Below are 26,483 nucleotides of genomic sequence, written 5' to 3'. Positions count from 1 at the left end.
AGATGACATCTGTAGCTCTTTCCTTGTCCACTGATGTAGTCACTCCATCCTAGAAGGCCAGTAGGTTGGTCAGGCAGGACTTGCCCTTGGTGAAGCCATGCTGGCTGTCCTGAATCATCTCCCTGTCCTCCATATGCCTTACCATAGCTTCTAGGAGGATCTGTTCCATGGTCTTCCCAGGCACAGAGGTGAGGCTGACAGGTGGGTAGTTCCCAGGGTCCTCCTTTCTACCCCTTTTAAAAATGGGTGCAATGTTTCCAGTCACCAGGGACTTCACCTGACTGCCATGACTTTTCAAATATCCTGGAGAATGGCTTGGCAACTTCATCAGCTAATTCCCTGAGGACTCTGGGATGCATCTCATCAGGTCCCGTAGAATTCTGTATGTTCAGGTTCCTCAGGTGATCTCAAACCTGATCTTCTCTTACAGTGGGAGGGACTTTTCTCCCACGGTCCCTGTCTTGTGGTCCATCCAGTCGAGAGCTGTGGGAAGGGAGGTTGCCCGTGAAGACTGAGGCAACAAAGTTGTTGAGTACCTCAGCCTTCTCCTCATCCATTGTTACCAGTTTGCCACTCTCGTTCCTCAGGGTGGGTACGCTTTCTTTGACCTTCCTTTTCTGGCTCACATACCTGTAGAAGCCCTTCTTATTATTCCTTGCGTCCCTTGCCAAGTTCAGCTCCAGCTGTGCCTTGGCCTTCCTGATGCCATCCCTACAGAACCAGGGAGCGTCCCTATACTCCTCCCAGGATACCTGTCCCTGCTTCCACTGCCTGTACATTTCCTTCTTGCCCTTTAGTTTGACCAGCAGGTCTCGACTCATCCATGCCAGTGTCTTGCCTTCCTTTCCTGATTTCTTAGAGCTGCGGACTGAGAGCTCTTGCACTCTGTGGAAGGTGTCCTTAAAGATCTGCCAGCTCTGTTCTGCTCCCTTGTCCCTGAGGGCAGTTTCCCAGGGAGTCCCATTGATTAACTCCTTCAACAGCTGGAAGTTTGCTTTCCTAAAATTCAGGGTCCTGATTTTACTCTCCCCTGACCCAAATCCCTCAGGACTGCAAACTCCACCTGTACATCATCACCGCAGCTCAGGCTGCTTCCAATCTTGACGTCACCATTTAGCTCACTTGCCTTGGTGACCATTAGGTCCAGTATCGCATCCCCTCTGGTAGGGCTGTCTATTACCTGGCTTAACAGGTTATCCTCGATGCACTCCAGGAGTCTCCTGGATTGCCTACAGCTCGCCGTGCTACTTTTCCAGGAGATGTCGGGGTGGTTGAAGTCCCGCAGCACGATACGGACAGTGCCTTGAAAAGCAAGATGTGGAAGTGCCTTAAAAATCATGCCCTCGTTAGCAGCTCCGTATACTGGCCATGTCAAGCTCAGGATGTCCTGAGTCAGCATTCCTCATAGCATCATTCTCATGTTCTGCCTTTTTCTCAGGGTGTGCTTCACAAAGCACGCCATAGCTCTTCCTTCCCCAAGAGCCAGGGTCCTCGCGGATCAGGCTCCCTGGCTCAGCTCTCCCCTATCCTTCTGCTTCTGTTTATGCCCTGGAGCGAGTCTGGGGGAGGCAGGTAATAGGTGGCTGTTAGCATCTTTAAGTCAAAGGCTTCTTGTGCCTTTCCTGTTCAGGCTGCTGTTTGGTGATGATGGAAAAATCACTGTAGAGAGCTGTTGGGAGAGGAAAGGCACCGTTTCACCTGATAGCTTTTACCTGGGAAAATATTTGTTTATCCTCTCGCAGCCTTTTTTCCAGGGCCTGTTAGTCATTTCATATTGTAACCGGGCTGAGTTGATGGCCTGGCTTGTAGCATCAAATCTCTGGAGAGCTGTTGCAAGGTCTACAAGAAGGGCATTTGTATCTTAGCCTTGGATAGAGGCTGGCAGCTTCCTTGAGGCGAATATTTCAGCCCTGCAGTAGGAGTGGGAGAGTCCATAGTTTATTGCAGGGCGTTTGGGGTTCTGCAGGAGCACAGTGGCTGTACAGAGGATAGTCCTGCCCTGTTAAAATGCCGCTCCTGGGATGAAAGGAGCTACGTTCTAGGCTGGCTGCGTCACCTCGGACAAGTTGCTTTATTCCTTTGCACGCTGTCAGTGCTTCCCTCGTTGGTAGTACCTCTTCCAGCTGCCGAGGGGAGTGGTGAGGAGTGAAGCAGTATTTACCAACCTCTTTCACATTCCTTGATGGAAACTACACTATAAAAATTGTGTGCAGTTTAAAGTGATGGTGTTACTTAAGGGTAATAGCAGCGAGTGATACACAGTTGTTACCGTGTGATTTCACTCCCTGCTGATAGCTGCCCCGTTACCCACTCACAAGTCGGTGCTCTAGCTGGTAGAGACCGTGTGTGGACGGGGAGAAGCCAATCTGTACTCTTACCTGCTGTGTTAGCCTGGAGACCAGATGAACTTCAGTGGGTAATTTATAAATCCTCTGAAGGGTTGTGTTTCCTTTTGCTGGTTGGTAGCAGCTGTTGATGCTAGTAGGGGCATGTTTGGATATGCCTCTTGCATTAACTGTATGAAGTGTTAAGGCAATATGAGTGATGGGCAAGTTAGTCACCTGGAGATTAAAAGATTCACAGCAATATGCTTGTGACGTTTGCAACGTGGGTGCCTTGTTGATTTAAAATAAAAGTGAACTGCGGGGTTAAAATGCAAGCTGAATTCATCACAGATGTCTGTGCTAAAGAACTTCCAGCCAGGTTTGTCAGAGAGGGATCATCTGTCATCACTGCTCTGCTCAGACAAAAGTGACTTCTTTTTTAAGTGATAGTATTGTGTGAAATTTTGTGGCACATCCTGGTTGCCCAAATCTCTCTCACTGGAAATCTTAACATAGCCCCTGAGATGCAGGGAGCATGATTTCTCAGTGTCTTGTATCCTGTCTGTCTGATAATGGAAATGTGAGATATTACCAGATCAGCCTGTACCGTTTCTACCTGTTTTGTGTTTGCTGCAGCACGGTAGCAGGTCTGGCTCTGGTTGTGCTGGTGTGGGATGACCGGTTCTGGGCTACCAGCAGAATTTCACAGAGATTTCTTGCACAGAGTCACGGAGTCTGATTTTCTGCCCAGTGTCTCCTGCCGCCTGACTAGTGGAGGAATTCAGCTCACATCTGAAATGAACTCCATTTTTTAATTGACTCTGTGGTTTTACTGTAGGATTTGCTAGCTAGATCTCCTCTATTGTCTGGAGTAATGTGGCTGAAACAGAAAAAGAAAGCTAACAATATTAGAAGAACTAGCTGTGCATTAGGTCATGGATTGACCCAGTATCCCAGAGCAGATCTGCTTAGAAGTTTAAGAAAATCCTTTTCCTTATGCTGTTTTATAACAACAGTTGCACTTATCTAGCCCCTGTGTGTAGATTCAGTTCAAATTAGTATCTTAGACATCCTCCAAAAAGCAGTGCAGCCTGTCTTTTTAAGACTTCTTGCTCCTAAATCTTTTTAAACTAACTCTAGTAATCAGTCTTTTGTACTATATCACCTTATGTTATAATTTCAGGGACCAAAGGGTCCTAAGGTTTTCCTTAGCTCCGTTAGGTGTGCCTTTATGGTTTGAAGACACGTAGTAGGTAGTACTTTGTCTACCAGTGCTTTCTGTGCATGAGAGGAGCTGCTGTTCTTTCAGTATTACTTATAATAAAAACAATTTAAGGCTCAAGTCTCAGTAGTTTAGAATCGTTGTTAGGTTTTTAAAATTTTTTTTTCCCCCATACAAATTATTTTATCTGTAAAACTTCAGGGGAATATCAAACACTATGATTTTGGGGATTATCTGAGACATTTTTGGCTTGCTGTGGAATAGCAAGGTCTTGTAGGTCGTACAGAAATCATCCCAAAAGCAGGTGTCACTTCTTGGCTTTATATGGAATTGGTGTACTGGTCTCTCTCTGCCTGAAGAATGTATGTGGGTACCATCTGCAGAGTTTGGATTCACCCAGTCACTTGTATCATGATTCAGCAAAGCTCATCCATGCTTTTAAGTACAGTTTACTGGTAGTCTGCAGGGCTTAAAAGCTGGAATTTAGGAAGAAATGTAAGTATCTTGTTGAAAAAGTGGCAAGGAAAAAACAAAATATTCCTATATTCTGATAATAATACACTTGCTATAAAGCCTATTTCTATACCCACGATGAATCATTTCAGGGGAGCACTTTGCTGTTGAGATAATTCTGGTTAACTAAAAACTAGTATTAGTGACAATCATGTTGGACAAAAAAGTAATTTTGACAAAATGAAAGGACATGGATTATGAGATGTTATAACTGCTGAAAAAGCTATTTTCTGTAAAGGGAGTCAACAGAACATATTGTCCCAAAAAGTCAGAAAAAGCACCTCAATATTTAACTAGGTGAACTTCTCAGGACTGTTTTTTGACAGTTGACATTGTCATGCAGGTCTGCGAGGTTGTGATGGGATATTTGAATGGATGTTTGGCATCTTTAACTAGTTTTACAATTACTGCCTGTCAATATTTAAGTGATTTTGAACATTGTTCCTGTGAAATAATTAATCTTGCAGAGTTATAGGGAGTTCATAATCATATTATATTATTGAAAAGCTGTGCACAGTTCTCAGTTACTGTATTTTACTTTTTAAGACTGGGGCACTGGAGAATTTTATGGACTTGGGCTGATAAATCCATAAAATACGCCTCTGAGTCATTCCTTGGGGAAACTGAACTGCAGCTGCCTCTGCTCTGAATTACAGTAACTCAGTTGGGCACAAGAGTTTGAACTTCGACTCAGACAAAAATTGCTAGGCCTGCAGGTGGTGGGGATGCTGGTCTTGCCACGCATTTGAGAAGGAGGTGCCTCCCAGCAGCGGTGTGTCAGCGTGCCGGGCCAGGGGCTCCCTCCCAGCGCGGGAAGGTCGTCAGCCCGTCGCATTCCTGCGAGGTGCAGGTGTCTCTGGAGAGCCCCGGTCTCGCTTTGCGTGGGAGATCTGCCGGGATAAAGCACAAAGTGGTATAGCTTCAGGCATTTCTCTAATATTTTTTTCTATTTCTGTAACATCAAATTGGTTCTAGCGTAGCAATCCCTCAAGACGGGCCCAGCTCACTCGGCGTTTCCATGTGTTCTGTCTCGGTCTTCTGTCCAAGAGGATTTCTCATTTCAGGGAGGATCATTCAGTTGACGTTTTTAGCTCTTTGTCTTTCTTTCCCTTTGGAAGATGCCGTTGTAATAGATCATTAGCGTGTAGATTTTAAAGGACCTTTCCTTCTTTTCTCTTTTTTGTTTTTTTTTTTTTCTTCTTTTAAATACAGAAAGAATCAGAGGACCAAATTTTGAGTATTTTAGCTTGAGTTTTGCACTGCTTACTTGTGGTTCCCTTGGAATGAAGGCTGTGTAAGGAAGTGATTTGATTTCTTCCCTGCCCCCCCCCCACTGTGATTAGAGCATTTGCTATCCTAATGCTCTAATTTCATACCTTTGGAGCTATCTTTTAAACACAGGCAGTCGCAATGGGAGCACCTGGACGTGACTACCCACGAGGTGTAGTCTGAGCATAGTTTCTTATTTCTTTCTTACTGAATTCTCAAGTTTTGATTTTTTTCAAGTATTTGAAAAATCTGTTGCAGAGGAGGGCCGGGGCACCTTCATAACCACTGGAGAGTTGAAAGCGCTTCCAGCTGGCAGTTTGTTTCCATTGACTCTGGGTTGATGGTGGGCTTGCAAAGACTAGTTTGGAAGTCAACATCTACCTTAGGGGAGGTGGGTTCCCCAAGTGATTACACTTATCTAAATTCTGAATTGGAAGCATTGGTCAGGTTTGAATGAAATATACTTACTCCACAGTATTATTTGCATCATTCAGTTAACTAGTTTGCTGTGTGTTGCCAATGACCTATTAGCTTCTCCATAAATTTAAGAAGGGGAGATAGATGTACGGCATAGATGTTTTTACTGTATCTTTTTATTGTACCCTTCACCTTGAAATATTTGTGCCTAACATGCTAACATGCTGGAAGTGAATAACTTACTTCACAGTGAACAAGGTGAGTAGGGCTGTATCCACAAAATACTCCTTGTACATTTACTAAAAATTTGATCTCACAAACAGAGCCAATGATATCTGTTGAGATTGGGACCTGTTACCTAGGCAGGGAAGTACAATTCAACATGTATTTCGTTTGTTTCAAGTGTGAAAATTTCCGGGCTAGTAAGGATGTGTACCACAGCAGTTCACTGTCAGATATGGTGACGACACCACTCAGCCCTGTGCAGGACGATGTATTCTGGAGCATGAGTCAAAATGAAGAGCAACCCCCAAAGGTATGTGAAACTCGGGGTGTTTGGCACTGTCGGTGGTTAATAGCACTCTACTTGGTTCCCCTGCACTGTCTAGTATCCATCCTCTGGACTTGATGAAACTCAGTGAAAATCTCATTGCTTGTGCATTAATTGGGTCTCAGTAATCTAGAATGAAGATACAAATTTATAAGCAGGTCAGTGTTCTGAGTTTATATATATAGTATCTGTGGGATCTGCGAGTGCAGATATGCTTCTTTTGTTAGACCAAGTATTTGTAGCTGCCCTTTCTGTGAAAAATCTGGCTTGTTGCAGAAAAGCTCATTAGTTTGTGTAATTCAGGTGATGCTTTATTTCTCTTTTTAACAGAATTTCTAAGAGCAAGTACAAGAATATTTGTGCGTGGATGTGTATGTGCATGTGTTCATTTTATTACTTTGCAGCTGGGGAGGGGGTGTCTTTTCCCCCAGCCCTGTGGTAGCAACATAAGGTAATCCACCACCTAAGGAAAGCCGCGTTAAGTGGCTGCAGATGCATTTCCCTGTCCGCTTTAAATATTGACCAAGAATAATGCTGACTCTAAGGAAAGGTGTAAACGACTTGCAGTCTGTGCCCTGATAGATTGCACAGGCCTGGAGCAAATTGTAAGCACCTGCTGCTGACTTGCAGCTTCCAGTGTTGATATCATGGAAGATCTCCCCACAGGTCCCACTGAAGCATCATTCGTTTATGTTGGTTAGTCTTATTTTTGCATTAGTACTGGGTAAGCATTAGGCTTATTAACTAAGTCTAAAATACCAGTAGCAACCTTAAAACGTTTGATTAAATCCTTAAGGTTCCAGAAAGGACAACCTCTAAATTTTACATCAGGGATCAGCCTGGCCATCAGAGATGCCTTTCAAGGTAAGCTCTTAAGTGTTTTATGCTTATACTAATGCTGATTTATTGTCAATAGGAAAACTAAAGCCAATTTATTAAAAACAAAGCCATAACCTCAGTAACACCAAAACGGACATGGGTTCATACCTCATTTAATAGCAGTTACAATTATTTTGTCTTTTGAGTCAGTTTGTCCACAAAAATAACTAACCAAACTTCCTGATCTTAAACCTGACGGAAGTGTCTAAGCCAGCTTCCTTTTTAATGATTAACATAACTGATTTAAAGAGAAACAAGCCTCTTGTAGATCTCATTTTCATGCAAGCTAGTTCTGTCTTCTGCTGGAAAGCAGTATTTTTAAAATACAAGGACTGTTCCATCTGTAATAATTCCTGCAATGAGTTGTTTCATTTGGTTCAGCCTGTTTGGCATGCCCAAGTGGGCTGCACGCAAGTTGTGCGTCCGTTTCCCAGTTAGCGGGCAGCGTGTTGCGCGATCATTTAACTTCTTGGGATTTGGTGATGCTTTACTTTTCCCTTCACATTAGAGTAAGTGGCTGCTGAAGGTGCAGGTTACTTGAGATCCTAGCCTGTCGACACTGATGATGGCAGGTGGCAGTGGTGCTGCTCAGGGCTGCCTGGATGCTCTTGCAGATGCTCTCCATCAGCACAGGCACCGCTGGTTTCAAAGGGGAGTTAGGTGCCCAGATACTTTGGCGAGTGGGGGTCTGGCCCCAGCTCGTTGTATAGGCATTTACAATTATAGCTCGTGAAGCTTGTGCCTGTAGCTTTATTCCGCCTGGTAGTAGCTCGAACAGGCTGTCTGTAGATGTATCTTAACTATTTTGGCAGTCTGCCCTTAAGGCTAGTGTACCTTTTTAATATCCCAGGAGAAAAGACCAAGGATGCAGAGAGCTCAGCGGTAAAGGGTAGCCCCCGCTGGATGTCTAATCAGGGAACATAATGCTGTGAGAAACTAGGATTGGAGGGATTTGAAAGGAAAGTAGATTTAGCTGACATAACAAAATAATGTGCAGCATTTCTGATGAGCCAGAGTCAGAAACATAATCTGAAGTAACTTTCAAGTGAAGTCAAGCCCTAAATGCTCTCTACTTAGGAACTATAGGAGGCAAAACAGAAAAGAAACATGTAAGTAAACCACAGTGTTACAAGTGAGTGGCTTCTGAGCCTGGGTTTCTGGGGGAGCCGCTGTTTTTCTTCACAGGCTTGGCAGCTAGTTTTACTGTCTGATGCGTTCGTTTTTCCACTGATAAGTGGGTGATGATGTATCTTCTAGGAGGGTACTGGAGCAGGTTTCATTATTTGTAAAAGCCATGAGATTTTGGAATCAGGAGTGACACAAATCTGAAGCGGCCAAGGGAGAAGTACATGTAGTAGGATATTTTGTAATGACTTGGGAATCTCTGTAATCTCCCAGAATGACTGCCCAGAGGAAACTGTCCCCTCCATCTTCTGCTCTCACTACTGGGTGGCCCTGCTTGGAGCAGCAAGGAATATAAAACTTTTGTTTGTCAAGAATATTATATCATACAGTAACAGCAGGGAACTCGATTCAGTGGCCTAGGAGGTCTGTTCCAGTCTGTGTTCCTGCATGCAAGATAGTCTGATCTGCTTTTTGTCTTTTTGTTTAGTAGCGCTCATCAGTCATCCCCCGGGGGACACGCTCTGAAGCTAAACAGCAGCAGCAGCACTCCTGGCAATAAGCAGTGGGAGATGGGATCTCATCAGAGCAGCCGGTCAACCTCAGGTGATTCCTAAGTGAAGGATTCATCAGTCAAAATCTGCAAAATTCCTATCACATGGAACAGGCTTCTGCAGGGTGTCAAGTGCTGCATTGCAAATAGGATATTTTTTTAACAATGTCTTCTTTTGTTAGCTTTTGAAAGCCCTCTCGATTTTATGGTTCCATGTTCCCCAAATATAAACACTTCCTCTTTTGAGTCAAAAAGTGACTGTGAACATATTTCCGTATAGAAAATTTGAATTGCCTCAATTAAGAATTGAAAAATATCGGTTCTGTTGCACTTATTGACACCACTGAAACTCAGCAGAGCCAACATTACAGACATACAGATGTAATTCAAAACTAATACTCACCCATTGGCATTTTCTGCATAACCGAATGCTGCTTTTTTGCATTGCCCACTGATACGATGATACAGATGAGCAGTTGCTGTACACTAATATTTCTGCACTCTAATAATGTAGTAGCTGAAGGAAGCGTAAGACTCTCTGTACAACATCTTATGAAACATTCCTCCAATATTCTTTTATTTGCTGAAAGATAGTGGAACTGGAAAAAAAAAAAAGGGCAAAAGAAGTTAAAAGGTAGAGGTAGCCTCATCCAATTTAAGCAAAGTGCAACTTTGTAAGCTATCTTGGTATCACTGGTAGCGATGTAGGAACGCAGTGGGCTTGCTCATGGTTGTGCAGATTTTTTGCAGTACAGACTGGTACCCGAGACATGACCTGAGATTCTGGCAGATGGGGGCATGGAGCAGAAGTGGACAGCTTTGTTCTTCTGTTCTTATTCCTAAGGGTGTTTTCTGTGGGTCAACTGTAGGGCAATTTCTTGTATTGCTCCTTGCAAAGCAGTGGTGTGTTATAACGCTTTGCATCCAGGTTGACTACTAAAGATGGGGGACATGGGGAATCATGCCCAATTTGGAGCAGGGTGGATGCTAAAAGTGTTCCGAAACCACACCAGTGAGCTGCTGAGGTCATTTATTTTTAAACTGAGGCTTACATTGTTAATTTGCAAGCCCTTGATAAATGAAGAACAAATTGCTTATTTATTACACTTATACAATCAAGCCGGTTTTGCTTTCAGTAACTACACAGAATAGGAAGCTTTGCTTCAAGAGAAACCCAAAGCACGCTTTAAACTGCTTGGCTTTTGTTTCTTTTTGCTCTTATGTCATTTTATGTTTGAATAACAGCATAGAGATGAACAATATCCAACAGCCCAGCTCAACTTAGCAATGCCTGCATGATGTGTAACTCCTGTGCTATTTTGGCATGGGGAAATGAAAACCTCACCAGCAATGGAAAGAATAGAAAACCTCCCTTGTGGTTTAAACTGTCTCCTTGGGTTCTTAAGTGTCATTAAATTACAGCTAGTTCTGGCATATGGTGTTCCAGAAAGAGTTTGTTGCTTTCCCAAACCCGCAGGGATAATGAATTGGGCAGGAAAGGGCTATAAATACTTTAAAGCTAATAATTCTGCTGAGTTGCTTAGGTACTCATTGACCAATAAGGAATTCTGAATTCTAAAAGCTTTGCAAAATGCATGAATACATGAAGCCATTGTGATAAATTACCAAATACAAATCCTAATTTGTGTGCGCTTGAATTCTCCCCCCTTCACTTGCAAGGAGTCCTGTTGGTAGCAGTGGGATAGTCATGGGAGAAATTGCTGAACGAGGTAGACGTTGAACTGGCTAGTGAGTCCCAGTGGCAGGGTGAGGGCACATCTGCTTTCCTTCCCTTCACTTGTATCAGGAATTGCGTGCAGAAGACGGCATCTCTCCAAGGCTGCTTTTGCTCTTTGCAGGTAGCTTTGCGGGCAGCGGGGGCACCGAAAGGGAAGATACGCTTAATTACTTGCAAGCATCCCTCCTCACGTGGCATCAGCACGTGCAGATGGACGCCAGCTCCTCTAGCCTCGTTTGCTTGGGTATTCAATAGCTGGGCAAGCATGGTGGCAAGTGCAGGTCCCATGCCACCTGGGAGGGAAGCATCGTGCTGCAGCTTCCCTGCTCCCCGTACCTGACCTTGGGCAGAGCGTCACGAGGTGCCACCTGACGCCGAGTTGGCCCGCGGCGCTGGAAACCAGCGCTCTCTGCAGAAATGAGGGCTGTTACTACCTACTTCCCCACGGCGCAGAGTGGAAGTGGGAGCTGAGAAGTGACATTTCATGGGCCCTGAGGGAAGCAGGGACTGGAAAATGGCTCGCCCTGTGGTGCGGGGGGAAGTGGTGAATCCTCTTCTGCTTTTAGCTTGACCCCATGCTCATGAGTGGAGCTTAGTGCAGCTGTTTGCCTTCAGCCCAGTTGGGTTTGGAGACTTTTCTTTAGACTGTTTTTGTGCAACAGTTTTACGAAGGCCAAATCTTTGCAGCATGTCTGTTTGCTCATGAAAATGTGCATGGGGCGCCCAGGCTCATGTACCCATCTCCCTGACCCCCCTGTCTGCAGTCACAGGCATGTAGCTGGGTGACACCTTTGGTGCTGGAATATGACCAGCAGTTGCTGATATGATGAGCTGTCTCCCCTCAAGAACAGGATCAGAGGAAGGGATTAGCGTGCCCTCGCCCTTTTCACTTGCAAGCTGCCTTCCAGTCCATGGAACTGTTGCTGGTGTGCAGTGGGAGTACGTTGCCAAGGTTTTGGTCTGCTTGTCTTACTCTTGCGGCATTAAACTGCGCCAGTATCAATTTATATACATGATATTGTGGCATCCGGAACCACTGGGAAACAGGGAAAAAAGATTTCCCTTTGCAACAAAGAGAAAAAAGAAGTTTGTCAGCAGAGGCTGGTGTGTGCTGTGGGTGGTAACTATATGTGCTTGTCTTACTGGTCCCCTCTCTGTCTTACTGGTCCCCTCTCTCACACTACTGCAAATGCATTTGAAAAAAGAAACTTTTTTTTTTCCGCCCCCCCCCCCTCTCTTTTCTCTCTTCAGGGAATCCCGGACCGGCCCAGGCAGAGAACGCTTTGTCCCAGAACCACTTGCAGCTGCATAAGAAGTCTGAAAAAGTTTCTCATCCAGGCCAGATTGCAGTAGGTTCTTCTAAATCCACTGATATTTTTTATTTTTTCATAGTTTTCACTGAGGGAATGTCTATGCAGATAGCTTCTCTGTTGGTGCTTGAATTTGCTAGCTAATGAGACCACCTGAGAGGTTGTGTGGGGCTGGCTCAGGCTTACTGCTGCATTAACGTGTCTCGTCAGCTTTCTGTCCAGGTCTGACTTGTGTCCAGCTCAGGTCATGGGCAGGGCGTTCAGTTTTCCTGAACCTGTCTGATCATAGATCTTTAGAAACGAAGGGTACGTCTTCAGTATTTCACAAAGTCATTGATCGGTTGTCATACAACCCAGAAGTCAAGACCGTGCCGGTGGCTTGTGCAAATATCCAGTGTGTAACTGCCTGGAATATGCGCTACCGGACTGTGACACACTCAAGACTGTCCTGGCTCTTGGTTGACCGACGTGCTGCGGATGGGAAGGATGATTGCTACTTCTCTGTCTTATTTACTGAGGCATTTCTTTTCTTTGGTGGTGTCTGGGGTTGGGGGGTGCCTGTCAGACAACTGGAGTTCACGGTGCCTTGTGCGAGAGCTCATATGCGGGGTGCTTGGCATTTTAAAAGTTTGCGGGATGCTTGGCCTTTTAAAACTTCTCAGGCAGGCCCGGGTGGCTCCAGGGGATGGAGAGCGGGGCAGCAGGGGACAACTGCAGCTTACCGGGGTCCCCAACCCCTCCTGCCTTGTCAGGGACCGGAGTTTTGAAGACGACTCTGTGTTTAGGCCATTGCCAATAGTGTGGGAGCCCTTGTAGATGAGTTCCCGTAGGACTGGGGTGTCTAACCGCTCCGTGGGTGCGAGCCGTGGCTGTGTTGGTGTTGCCTTTCCAGCCCAAAGGTGCTTCGTGGCCCCGCAAGCCTCAGGGTAGCGCAGGGCTAGAACGAAGCTCAAGCTGGTGTAACCCTTTAGTCCTGGTGCAGAGCACTGCTTTTCTTGTGCAAAAAAAGGAAGTGCTGCTATGCTCCTGCAAAGTGCGAAGATTGAATCATAAATGTCTGAGATTCAAAATAACATACTAACTAAAGTTAGTCACCTTTCAACTTTTAGGAGAATCAGATGTTTTGGCTTAGGTCGCTTTCCTGTGTGAAATACCCACTTGTGATGGACCAACAAGAGCATCAGCTTCCTAATAAAGCTTTTTTGGTGTGGAAGTGACAATAACTATATTTGCTGGGACAGTAGAATACTGCACGTGCTGTTTAGCGATGTCTTCTTCCATGAGAAAAAAAATCAACTGAGTTTTCTTTACTCAGAGTCCAGGCTCCTTTGCCAAGGGGAAGGATGGTGCCAACTCATTCTTAAAAGCAGCAGACTATTCCTCATCAAGTGATGAAGTCAGCAGCAGCGATGAAGATGACATGAACCACACAAGGTTGGCTTGATTTTATTTTTTTTTTTAATTATTACTATTTTCTTCCTTTTTATTACTCACTTCTAAATATCTGGAAAAAGTTGGCATACGTAAATACTACCTCCCCTCTGAAGTTACTATCAGTCATTTATGCCAGTTGTAATTAAGCAGTTTAATCACACTATAATGAACTCCCGGGGGTAAATGTTTGCTTCATCAGATGTATGCAGTGTAATAAGCTTTGATGACTTGCTGCCCTGGGACAATGAGGAAATGTCTCGTTTTAACTGAATATCAATAGGTAGTGCTTTTATAGAGATTACTTCACATTGATCTACGTTTAAATGGAATTTTTGAAAGAAAAAAGGAGAGGGAAAGAAAACTGTATGCCTTCATGCTAAATACGGGTTACAGTGAAAAAAGCAAGGCAAACATGACCCTTGTGTTCAGATAGTCTCTTCACTCCGGGAGAAATAATTACCGCTGAAAAGTTGATTCCTTCACCAGGGCTGTTTATAATGAGCAGATAGCGTAAGCAGGATTTGGTTTTGTAAAATTTGCTGTATTTTTAAGATTGTTATTTTGCACAATTGCTGTGCAGATGATGCTGCGGCTTGTACCAAGCTGATCTCACCTGAACTGTTTCTCTCTAGCTTTCCAGTTTCTCTTGTTGATTTTGTGACTGACATCTTGTGGTGTTTACCTGTCATGCAAAATGTGTATTCTGCTGAGAAATAATGGTGCGTGAATAGTTTGCTAGTCCAAGTGAAAGAGAGTCGAGGGATCAGTTGGCCAGCCCTGCTGTTTGGAAGAGCAAACAGAATTTATTTTTTAGTATTGATGAATGAAACTTCTAATTTTCTTGCAAAGAGACTTCAGTATAATTCAAGTTCTAGGATTTACTTTGAAGTGCATCACAGGGCCACAGAGCTCTCGGGGATGGGGTTCTTGCTCTTCTGACATAATTGCACATGCAGTTTTGTCAGTCTTCAGGAAGAGATGCACAGATTTGTAGCACTGTTGGCAAGCTACTGTGTTGGCCTGGTACCAGTCCTTTCCCCTCTGCTGCTCTGAGGAAGGTAGAATTTTTGTGCCTGCATATGCTCCTGATTTGCATTTCTGAAGTTCATTTTCAAAGCTGAGGGATGAGGAGGGAGAATGTTAAAAACCTTGTAGCTTATTCAGTGCACCTGAAAGAGCTGTCTTTTTACTGTAATGCCTTTATTTTCTTACTGCTCCTCTTCCAAACCACCTTATTCTGATCTGTAAAAAGTTTTATTCACTCTAGGTCATAGAATTCATCCTAGACCTCAGAAAGACTCTACATAAAAATATGGATTTGCCCTGTAGCAATGACTTTGCTGTGTAAGTGTTAGATTGCTGTGATCCTTGCATGCTGTAATGATTTGAAGGAGTGGTATCACTGCCTTTGGAAGTCTGCATGTATGATTTGCATCTCCTCTGTGTGTGAGATCCACCAGTCCTCTAGAGAATTGGAATTAGCAGGATGATCCCTGTCAGGTTTGCCCTCCTGTGCACACAGCCACCGCAAGAACTCCTGTAAAATCAAAAGTATAATCTTGTCTATTAACAAAGTCCCTTCACCTCGGCTGTACGTCACTTATATTAAAAGATAGATATTTGGGGATATATATCCTGATTACTACCAAGTAAATAGCAAAAAGGGTAGTGATCGAAGTAAAAGCAGCAGCCAGCTTTGAAACTTTGCATATTCTGGAGAAAGTGAAGGGTTTTGTTTTTCTTGCTATCTAAAGCATGTGAATGCAGGATCTGAAGCCCCTTGCATCCTGTACGAGTGTTTCTGTGTGGGCTTTGGCTGAGACACCCTGGGACAAGTTTTAGTTGGCTATTGAAAACAATCTGTGGGGTTTTTTTGTTCTTGCCTGGGCTGTGGAACAGCTTTTGATGTCCACGCTCCAGCTTTCCTGGAGGTGCCCAGCGGGACTAGACTTGGGACATGCACACATGCAAGAGAAAGAGCTTCATATTTTCTTGGACGAATCCTGTTAACCACCCTGAGAAGGCTCATTTCTGAGGAAGCCAGGACTAAGGGCAGCTGTCTTTCACCAGTAAAACAACTTTTGATCTTGTTTTTCTTGTCAGTGAGATGAGCCAGAATTCTTCCTCACATACACCAGGTTTTTGTTTTAAGGAAAGGATGTCAGTGTATGTGATCCAGCATCTTACCTGCTTGTATAACATATCTATTCCATTGATGCTAATTTCTCAACTCTACTGAGAGTGCTTCCTCCTCTGATGCCTGCAGTGTTCATAATCCCCCCTAAAACACTGAGTTTCCTGGGACTCATTTTGTATAGTTCTGTTTCCCCTCTCTGCTCTTTGTATGCTGTTCCCTACCAAAATTTGGACAAGGTCGGTGCAGTTATGTGCTTGGCTAGGATTTACTTTCTCCCCTAAGAAGTGGGAGGTTGACATCAATTAAGAGCAGCTGCTGCTTGCTTTCCTGATAAGAACAGGTCCTTGTACTCACCATTGATCCTACTCCATATCTTGCCATTCCTTCTAAGTTTAGTATGCAAATATTTACCCATCCCATAGAAGGAGGGGGAATGACCGAAAACCAAAAAAAAAACCCAACAAAAAAAGGCTACAAAAACTTCTGCTCCTTCACAACCATCTTAAGTCGGTAGCTCTCTCACCAAACCTCCTTTGTTATCGCATTGGGCAACATTTAAAAAAAAAAAACCCAAAACCTTATACTCTCCTACCAGTTGTCACATAGCACTGTAGAGCCCTTCACACCAGGATCCTGAATGCAGTCAGTTGTATAATTACTGGAAAGGAGACAGAAGTGTAATAGGCTTAAATGGATTGCAGTAATAAATAAATGAATATAAATAAATAAGTGGAATAAATAAATCATGTGGGGTGGAAACGCACAGAAATGGGGCCAGAGTCTCACTGACAGAAGTTTGAGGCTGTCCCACTTGGGTGAAAAAGTTTAAAATGCAAATATTCCAGCGGTTGTGTAGGAAGCAATAGTATGCTGGGGTATATCACAACAGATGCTTGCCTTGTTCTTGCTCTTTCTTTAGGTATCTGCTTTTGGTCACTGTTGAAGACGGGATACTGGACTAGGTGGGCTTTTGGCCCCAGCCAGTCTAGCAGCTCTTACGTTCTTCTGTCTCTATGTGCACTGGGCAACATTTTCTTTGTTTCTTTGTACGTAAGGTGAGGAGGTCCATGTTTCAGGGACTGATTCACAGTGTGAAATTCCAGCGTAGCCTGTCCCCATAGGCACTGGCAGAGAGGTCCCCGATACCAGCATATAGCGGAGCAGCGGCTCTTCTCCTTGCAAGTGCAGCTGATGCTTTCTCTGGAGAGCAGGGTGGCTCATAATTGCACCCAGCAGGGTAGTGTACGAGGGGAGACAGGAGAAGTTTTGAAGTAGGCACTTTTCAAATGACAGCTTGAGGGACCAGCTTCACTTGCCTGAGCTATGCAGTGTCTGAAAAGTGACGGGTGAAATGCAGGGAGATGAAGGGATGCTCTCCGTCGAGGTGGGCAGAGCTTCCTGCTGCGTGTGAGTGGTCCTCAGGCTCGAGTCCGTTCAGGCACATCCACAGACTAATCAGCTTGCTTTTGTACAAGAACCTTTAAGTGTAACTAGTGAATGTTAATTATGCTCACTTTTGAACATGTGTATGTGGGGGTTTTTTCTTTTTGGTTTTGGGGGCTTTTTTTTTCCCCCCTGAAGTAGTTCTGTTCATTAATTGGAGTTTGTTACCAGGCAACTGCTAAGCAGCAGAGTGGCAGATTTCTCAAGGACGAGAGTACCAGATGGAATTGAACTGAAACCCCAAAGCACCGTCGCAGAACAGAAGGTAATTTGGCCATTTGTAAGGGGGTGGGTACAGTGGGGGGGAGTCGGATCGTTAATGTGCATGATAAACACTGTATCCATTTCTTCTCAGCAGCATTTTCACTCTAAAGTCCTGCTCTGTCATTGCAAATTATAGCTATAAGCCTTGAAAAAAATGTGTAGTTTCAGGTTTTGTGCTTCCTGTAAAAATGCTTACATTTACCTACGAAATTGCACTTCTTTCTTTGTCCTTGTTATTGACCTGGTAGTAGTTTCTGATGTCAATGTATTTCTTGAAGGCACTGGGCAGGTTGCAAAAAGCAATACTGTTGATTATTTTTGGTGTGCATTGTTGCTATTTTTAAAAATCTTGACTTTTTTATTCCAATTTAAAGAGAACTACTGCTTACTACTTAAAATATTATCTGAAGAGGGGGAAAAACACTTCATCTCTCCCTACTGGCTTAGCACAAATACATGTCTTCTCATGTGTCATGTTGTGGTTCCTTCCCAGCTGTAGTTTCTAGCAGAGACCTCAAGTCATGTGGGTTTTCCCCTGTGATAAATATTAGTGCAGAAAAGATGAAGTCGGACAAAGCAGAACAATGTTCTTTGTGGTTGGAAACCAAAAAAAATTACAGCAATAAGACTTGCACTCAGCATCAGAGCACTTCTCGCATATTGCTGAGGGTACTCTCATTTCACAGATAGGGAAAATAAATTGCTGTGAAACTGATGTTTTCCCCAGAGCTGCTTGTGTGAGCTGTGGCAGGGCTAGGAAGAAAAAGGACTTTTTCTTTACCTCTGGTGTGATTTCTAAGCTTCAGACCAGAGTGGCATCCTTCCTGACTGGGGAAGGACTCTTACTTTGCCTTCGTCCCACCATCTTCGAGGAGAAAAGACCCTGCTTCGGAGAAGTAATTATAGATGGGGCAAAGCCAGTACTTTTCTTGTGGCAAAATCAGCCCAGTGCTTTCACTTTCCCCTGATATCCGGGCATTGGAAATGGGCTGCCTGAGAGAAAGGAGAAGGATGGAGTTGTCGAGGCCCGGACTGAGGATGAGGGAGGATGGAAAAGAGTGGAGGTCACATTCTGGTGGGGTTGGGGAGGACAATGCAGGAGGGAGAACAGACAGATGACTGCCACTTCTCCTCACAAATCTCTCTGATCCCTTCCAGTCTTCTCCGTCCTTCTCACGGAGACTCCTATCCTTTCCTCCCACCTCTGTTTCACCAACTACAGCCATTATGAGTGTCCACGACTTCTTCCAACATCCCTTTCCCCGGCCCATCAGCATGAACTGGTTTGAAGTGGTTAGGGTGTACCAAATGATTCAAATGGGGGTTTGGTTCAGTTCAGCTGAACATGACTCAAAACTGAAAAAAAAGCTCCATACTGGCTTGATTCCCTGATCTCAAATACTGACATGTATATTTTGGTTTGGTTTGGTTTTTTGTATCTAAATTAAAATGTTAAATACTTAGAGCATCCATTTGATTTCTAGTTAATTACTTGGCTTTTAAAAGGCAAATGTCTTTTTATTTAGAATTATCTACTTTTTTTATTTTGGCCAGCATTCAAAATAGCTGATCTGATTTCAGTAGGTTGTTTATCAAAGTCAGTACAATGTACAGACTTGCCTTGAATTCAACCAGCCAAAAGCTGCTCGAGTTTGGTGGTGCTTTTTGCTTCGGTGTAATTTAGGAGGAATTTTCTAGTGTAGCGCTTGACTCCTGTCACTCTACGTTCCGGTGCCAATGGTGTTCAGGTACCCTGACTGATCACAGCCAGGGGTAGATCCCTCTGCACTGCTCTCCCCATCTGGGACACCGCTCGCTTTATACATCCCATCTTTCTTCCTCTCAAAGCTTTCAGCCATGTATTCCCAGAAACCGACCTCTGACTCGGTATTTTGTGCTGTCGGGGAGAGAGCTTGTGTGGTGCCTCACACCTTGCATAGTTGACAAGTATTTCCTTGAAGCTGGTGGGATTCTGTAAGGAGGTCTGCAGTACCAAACATTGTTGTACTGGAAATGCTGGTACTGGATCCTACTGAATGTCATTCTACAATAAGGTCTCCTAATTCAGTAAATGGAAAGTAGCAATGAAATGAATGGTGAGGGGCTTGGAACTAAATGCAGGTCCAGAATCAAGAAGTACCTACTTCTGACCGTGGTAGGTAGAGGTCAGATCAGAATGCTAGGACGCTAGGACAAGTCATTTGATTCTGTCTCAAGCGTCTCTGAGGATGAAGTTGCTTCTTTACCTGTGGCTGAGGTAACGTAGGTGAGGAACATTTGTGGAGCACTTCAGCAGTGGAAGCCAGTGTTGATGTCTCCAGTGTTTGCCACGCACTTTTGTATTTATTTTTTTATTTTAATCTTTCCATAGGGTTTGTCTTTCCATGATGCATCACACAGAGCACCCCTCCCATAAGCTCATTAGTTATTGTCCTAATTAACAGGGTTGCATAGTGCATTGGAAGTATGCTAAATGTGGAGCTTAACTGTGTGTTCTCATGTGCAGGATCAGATTCTAGGGAAACAGATTTCTAGCCCCCAAGAAGGCCTCTGGAGTGTAAACAACCAGAACTATCTCCTGCCAGATCTCCTCCAGCAAAGCCAAATTTCAGACTCCTCTGTGAACCCACCAAAAGTGCCGCTGACTAGCCAGGAACCTCAGAACAAACCTCTGAGTAAGGTAAGAGATAAATTACAGATCAAATGAATTGTGCCATCATTTTCCTCCAGCCCTTAGGAGCCTGAGATTGAGGGCCTTTTAACTTCACCTATCCTGTCTCTTTTTCTGATGAGATTTTTCACCACATCCCTTCTTTTCTTTAGAAGTTTTATCTAGGGGACAGAGAAGAAATCTTGAGCTCCCCAACAGATTTTATTGTTCCGCTTGTTTGCCCCCATCTCTCTCTCTGCTCCCTTTTCTTTCCTTCCCTTTTTTCTCCCCTTTTACACAAGCTAGAAGGGCTTGTACCCTCTGCTCCTTTACCTGTCATGTCAGCAACACAGCACTCTCGTCTGCCTCTGCTCATTGTCCCTGGCTTTCTTCCATCCACGTGTCAGGTGAGACTGCGCAGGGGCCAGGGCAGCATGTCCCGGCAGCCCCGAAGGGACTCTAACACCGCCGCGAGGGTCTCCTGGGGAGAAGTGTGTCACTGGAGGCAGATAACGGCTCTGTCAGGGCTCACGTCTTAAACTGCCTTACTTGAGGCAGCGGTGTCCTCCTCGCTGCGCAGAGATTCGAGCAATGTCCTGTTGCAGGTGAGACAGCAGGAGCGAACGGCGTGCTCTTCTGCTGGGGACTGGTTATTTCAGTGCCGTGCCCGGCTAAACTCCCTGCTCAGGCCTCCCCTTCTGTCGCTGAATTTGTACCATGTATCCACTGCTTTGAGACTGCTCATCATGTCTGAGTAAGCCACATGCCATTTCTTCGGAACCTCAGAGGAGTTGCACTGCTGTGGGCTGTCTGCTCCCTTAGCATCGTCTTCCTGAAGTCGCTCTTGTTTTTCATTGTAGGCCCCGTGCACTGAAAGCACACCTTCAAAGAGCAGTACATCGTCTACAGCATCGTTTACTTCATTCATAGATCCTAGACTTCTGCCAATCACCCCTCCCACCAGTCCAGTAGGACCTTCCTGTAGTTCTCGTGAGTATGCTTTACCCTCCTCATAAAATGTCACTCCTGGTTTCTTCATTTTTGGGAGTGGGGAGGGCCAATTGCTTGGAAATGGAAATTCTTAGTAACATCTTCAGAAATTGAAACTCCGCATCGCTATGAATTTTCATTGTACTGCTTTTGCCCTTCTTCTGGATCTGGCTTGCTCTACTCTGCTGTTACCACAGTGTTTACTTAGGAATGCCTGGGGAATCTTCCAGATGTTGGTTTGTTTTTTTTTTTTCTCTGGCTATGTAATGCTCCCGAGGTGTTTTCTCACCCCTCTGGGGTTTCTTTCATTCGGCCATAAACAGGTCAAATGTGAGATGTAGCTAAACACTCATATTTTTCATGCCTGCTTATGTCTTTCATTCTAGCATCTGGTGCAAAACCTGAACCTGTCAGGAGGGAAAACGCAAGGAAGGGCTCTGTTGTCAACGTCAACCCGACAAATATCCGCCCGCAGAGTGACAGTCCAGAAATTCGTAAATACAAGAAGAAATTCAACTCGGAGGTCCTTTGTGCTGCTTTGTGGGGTAAGCTCAGAAGTACTTGGGCATGTGTATGGAGGGAAGGCAGCAGCAGGAGAGGCTGGCAGTATATGCCAGGCAGATTTCACAGTTGTATTGCCCCTCTCCTGTCAGAAAGTCCTGGAGTGGATCACTGAGTAGATATCACTCGCATGACACTGCCTTCCTGGTAGAAGATGGCAAACAGACGACGTACAGTTGTGTCGTGGTTTAACCCCAGCCAGCAACAAAGCACCACGCAGCCACTCGCTCTCTCCCCCTCACCCCGTGGGATGGGGGAGAGAATCGGGGGAGAAAAAAAAAAAAGGTAAACCTCATGGGTTGAGATAAGAACAGTTTAGTAGAACAGAAAGGAAGAAACTAATAATGATAATAATAACAATAATAAAATGACAAAAATAATAAAAGAATTGAAATATACAAAACAAGTGATGCACAATGCAATTGCTCACCACTTGCCGACCAATGCCCAGTTCGTTCCCGAGCAGCGATCCCCCCAGTTTGTATACTGGGCATGACATCACCTGGTATGGAATACCCCTTTGGCCAGTTCGGGTCAGCTGTCCTGGCTGTGTCCCCTCCCAACTTCTTGTGCCCCTCCAGCCTTCTTGCTGGCTGGGCATGAGAAGCTGAAAAATCCCTGACCTAGCATAAACACTACTTAACAGCAACTGAAAACATCAGTGTGTTATCAACATTCTTCTCATACTGAACCCAAAACATAACACTATACCAGCTGCTAGAAAGAAAATTAACTCTATCCCAGCTGAAACCAGGACAAGTTGCAAAGGATTTTGTGCATCAGAATGAGAAAATGTTTTGCTCAGGCAGCAAATTGAAACTGTGCTCGTTGGAAGAACCAAAAGTTGCAAATGTTTGAGTAACTTACGCGGCTCATGATACTTATTCTTGTCTTAGCCGCATACGAGTACAGCTGATCACACTAAGCCCTGACCCAGTGGCAATAACCCAAACCTGAAGCCTTTTGCTGTCATGTGTGTTAAGTATTCCAAGAATATGAAGAAGGTCAACCATCAGTCTTTCCAAAAGCTTGGCTTCCTTAGTTCCTGCTGTCAGTGCTTACTCAGAACCTCGCTGGATCACACTTTTTACAGGATCAGCTTCACATGGTGTAAAACCAAGATGAGTGTAGTCAGGCCAGTTTTCAACAACTGTAGACCTTGTCCCAGTCTCACACTAGCTAAGCTCTTGAGTTGTTTTAACCATCTTTCTACTTCAGAAGAACAGATGTATTCTGTGGGACTCACCCAGCCTTTTACTCCTCCTCACTTCTTGAGTCTGGAATGGAAAATTAATGAAGTAGATGAAACATTATCCAAAGGAAATGTAGATTTCCAATTTACAGCTTCACGGATTTTGTGTAATGTATGTTTGTAGGAGTCCAAGATTTTAAATTAAGAACAGAGCTGTGTGGTAAGGTCTGTAATTAAATGTGCTTTGAGGCTGAAGAGCACCAGGTACTTGTCACAGACCATTGCCAGTAGAGGAGTTGGCTTGTTACAGCAGGATACCTCGTGTCATTTCTTTAGAACCTGATTAGGTTCTATTAGGAAATGTAGCTGTCATGCCAGCCGAACACAATTTTTGACATCCTCTCATGTCAGCAACCCACTGGAGCCTTTGCTTCCTTGGGAGCAGTTGGATTTCAGATGGATTCACTCCTTTAATTTGGCATTTGAAAGCACTCTTGCAAAACACAGAGCATTTTCAAACAAACACTCCACTTCCTCCTAACAGCAGCCCTTCTTCCCACAAGTTTGGCCCTCCTGTGATTTGAGTGTTGTATTTGGGAAAAGAGGGGGGTTTTTGGTTTGGGGTTTTTGGGGATTTTTGGTGTTTCGTTTTGGGTTTTGTTTTTTTTTTTTTTAATTGGTAGAGACCCTTAGATCATTTAGTTGGATCTCTTGTGTTGCCAGTGGAGTGGTGCTGGACTGGAACTTTTGCAGTGCTCACAGGCACTTTCCAAGGTCACCTGAGAAGTTCAAGTTCACAAAGCATTTTCCTTTTTATTTAAATCAACACTGACTTCAGCGGAACTACTCATCCTTCAAGTTACATGGGCATATGAGTGTTCTGCTGGCTAAAAACTGTAATAGTGAGATCCTTTTTTTTTTCTATTCATTTTTCTGGGAGGTCATCCACGGAGCAACAGAGAAATTATCAGGTACCATTAAGTGAGACTAAGTAAGAATCAGTTCTCAAAACAGTGAACACTCCGTGGCCTCTGAATTATTAGGTGATTTGTGCAGTACTTTTTTCTGTGTATCAACAGGAGTAAATTTACTGGTGGGAACAGAGAATGGATTGTGGCTGCTGGACAGAAGTGGGCAAGGAAGAGTTTATTCGCTGATTACAAGGAGACGATTCCAGCAAATGGATGTTCTGGAAGGACTCAATGTGCTAATTACTATATCAGGTTAGTTCAGTGTCTAAAAGTATCTGACCTGCATTGGGGTTGGAAGCAATTAAAAAGAAGAATTAGGTTATAAACTAGGTTGAGGAATTTCCTCTTACAGAAAATCACAGGACAGTTATTCTTGTTAATAGGAAAGCTCTCTTGAATTTTTAACATTTAATTCTCAATTCAGAGAGGCTTTGGGATATTTCATTACCCGGTTAATGTGTAAAACGGTTTGTGGGAAGTATGAAGTGTTTCATATCCTTAAAACAAACTGGTTCTCAGCAAGTTATAGTTTGTCAGTCTGTTTGCTTTGTTTCTGTGATGGGCGAGCATCTAAGTGCAATTCTATTAAAATATCATTAAATGAGCTCATTCTGTGTTCAACAAGATGTAGGAGCAGTAACATGAGAGTGATCTCTGCTGTGAAAGCATCAGTAACATTAAATGGAGTAGCGTCTTCAACCTCTGCTGGCAAACAGCTTGGACTCTGCCCTGCAAGGTACCGAGGCCCTTATTGCCCATGGGTGAGAGTGGCCTCAAAGGGTGCTTGGCACGTAACAAGGTCAGAGATGTAGGTCCAGCAAGGAATGGCAGCTCCTTGTCTCCAGTCCAGACTCACCGTGGTAGGTGATGGTGAGAGCTGTTTGTCCCATTGCCAGGTCCAGTTGCTTATGTGGGACAGTCCTTCCCTTTTAGACTGACCTGTGATCCCAGACTGCTGTTGACCGTATGTACTTACGAACTAAAGCAACAGAAAGACTGACTGAGGTGAAAGATGACAAAGGAATTCTCACCTGGAAAGGCATCCAAAAGAAAATAGCTGCTTGTAATGAAGATTGTCAGTTAATTAGAACTAATTGAGTCACGTATTCAAAATGGCCATTGTAGGCCATTCCTTCCTTCACATCAAAGAGTCAATGCCAGATAGGCTGATTATTTCTGGTAATACATGCGTCTATAGAGACCTATTCTTTGGCCTGAGGGAAGAATTGTAGTCAGGTGTGAAAATCTTGCATGAAGCTTGAGTCACAAGGTAAGTGCACGTGTGCCAAATGCCATAGGATTGCTCATGTTCCAGTTCCCTCCTGCGTGTCACCATCACACAGGGCTTTTCTTTGGCACTGCTGGACTCTTCTCTCACCTTGACGAGGCACACAAAGACCCGCTGTACTCCAGGTCACAAAACTCTGGGTTTTCGTAAGTGTGGGAGAGTTTGTACTTCAGTGAGTTAAAGCATTATGTCTGTCTTCTCTTCCAAATCCTAGGGAAGAAGAATAAGTTGAGGGTATATTACTTATCATGGTTGAGAAATAAAATTTTGCGCAATGATCCAGAGGTGGAGAAGCGGCAAGGCTGGGTGTCTGTGGGTGACCTGGAAGGCTGCGTACACTACAAAGTCGGTAAGGCCTTTTTGTTTTTCCCTTGACGAGCTGCTTAATTATCCTCTTGCATCTCGTGACGCCAGCATTTTTCTTCATCTCTGTTTCAGGATTGTATTGGGCTGAATATCTCTGAGTTCTTTCAAACCTCCTTGTTTTACATGGCAGATGCTTTGCTCCCTGTCATCTCAGGTAGTATCTCTTCTTGCAGCAGTTACTGGATGACCTTACTGGAATTCCCTGTGACGGCTTGAAGAAGAGACTGCCAGCCCTGGTCTGTTGCTCAGTCAGTGGTTTAGAAGTCCCATAGTTACTTAAGGTTTTAATTAGACTGACGTTTTACACCTCCATGCTATTCAGCTTCCCTCCTGGCTCTGAGTAACTGCTAAGAAACTGGACTAGTGAAGTGCTAGTAAATCATATTTGTAGGATGTCCATAGGTGGATCAGATTGGATGTGTTACAGCTCATCCCTGTCTCTAGATCATAAAAGACCTAAATATACCTTTGTTTAAACTTACACACTGGAAATGGTACCATAGGAGTTGAAAAACCATCTTGCTTTTATTTGGCTTTCAGGCAGTTCATTCTTGAAGATGAACATCAGTATTGTGATAGTTTCTGTCATTTAACTGCATGAGGGGGTGTGATGTACAGCCAAGTTTTTCTTTGGTGAAAGATAGTATGTGAAAGTGGCACTTTATTCAAAGTCAAATAGAGAAATGATATAGAGGAGCGCAGGAGACGGCGAGGTGGCTGGCTCTCATAAATACCGTGCTTGGTATTTTTTTTGCTTTTATATTTCACGGCTTTAGAAGTGGCAAGGGTTAAATCCAAGAAAGAATGTGAAACAGATGTGCGTTGTTACTTTCTTTGTGATTATAGCTAAGCACCCACATATTCCACTTCAGTTGCTCATCTTTGGGTTTGGTGTGGTTTTTTAAAAAAAAAATTAAAAAATAGTTATCCTAAAATTAGGTAGGAGCTTCTGTGTTTACATATGACAAGCCATTCTTACTTTGACAAAACAGCTGCTGTTGTTTTTCTCTTGGTGAATCTTCTTGTATCTTGACCTTTGGTTTTACAGCCACTTGTGCAGGTAGAAGAGAAAAAGGATGTACTGTTCTGCACTTTGGTGGAGTTTAGGGGTTTTTTTTCTTTTCTCTGCCCATGTGAGATTTTCCTGACCGGTGTCTATCCTTATCCACTCTTCATGCCTCTGCTGTGTGTTTGGCTAGTGTGAACTGTTCCTTTTGTAAGCAGCAAGGGCTGATCAAGCCCTTCTCCCACAGAAAACAAACCTTACTTCAGTAGCATAACACCTGCATC

The 26,483-nt window shown here is 44.1% G+C and overlaps 1 protein-coding gene across 6 annotated transcripts in view; it reads left to right on the top strand.

Annotated features, from left to right (window-relative positions):
• Positions 1–26,483, top strand: part of NRK (Nik related kinase) — a 118,012-nt gene that overhangs the window by 72,878 nt on the left and 18,651 nt on the right. For 5 of the 6 annotated variants that reach the window (XR_005931051.1, XM_029996437.2, XM_029996435.2 and 2 more), the window contains 11 exons: positions 6,149–6,280; positions 7,092–7,159; positions 8,787–8,902; positions 11,839–11,936; positions 13,213–13,331; positions 17,083–17,176; positions 19,682–19,855; positions 20,686–20,815; positions 21,202–21,360; positions 23,648–23,791; positions 25,042–25,176. Coding sequence is in view for 5 of the 6 variants with exons in the window: in XM_029996437.2 (XP_029852297.1) it covers positions 6,149–6,280; positions 7,092–7,159; positions 8,787–8,902; positions 11,839–11,936; positions 13,213–13,331; positions 17,083–17,176; positions 19,682–19,855; positions 20,686–20,815; positions 21,202–21,360; positions 23,648–23,791; positions 25,042–25,176 (1,369 nt within the window). In the remaining variant the exon portion in view is untranslated. The remainder of the gene's footprint in view (positions 1–6,148; positions 6,281–7,091; positions 7,160–8,786; positions 8,903–11,838; positions 11,937–13,212; positions 13,332–17,082; positions 17,177–19,681; positions 19,856–20,685; positions 20,816–21,201; positions 21,361–23,647; positions 23,792–25,041; positions 25,177–26,483) is intronic. The other variant, XM_029996433.2, reaches the window with a different exon arrangement.

The sequence above is a fragment of the Aquila chrysaetos genome, chromosome 21 (genome assembly GCF_900496995.4).
Source record: "Aquila chrysaetos chrysaetos chromosome 21, bAquChr1.4, whole genome shotgun sequence".
In the NCBI taxonomy this organism is placed as follows: domain Eukaryota; kingdom Metazoa; phylum Chordata; class Aves; order Accipitriformes; family Accipitridae; genus Aquila; species Aquila chrysaetos.
This window is presented reverse-complemented; position numbering and strand designations above follow the sequence as displayed.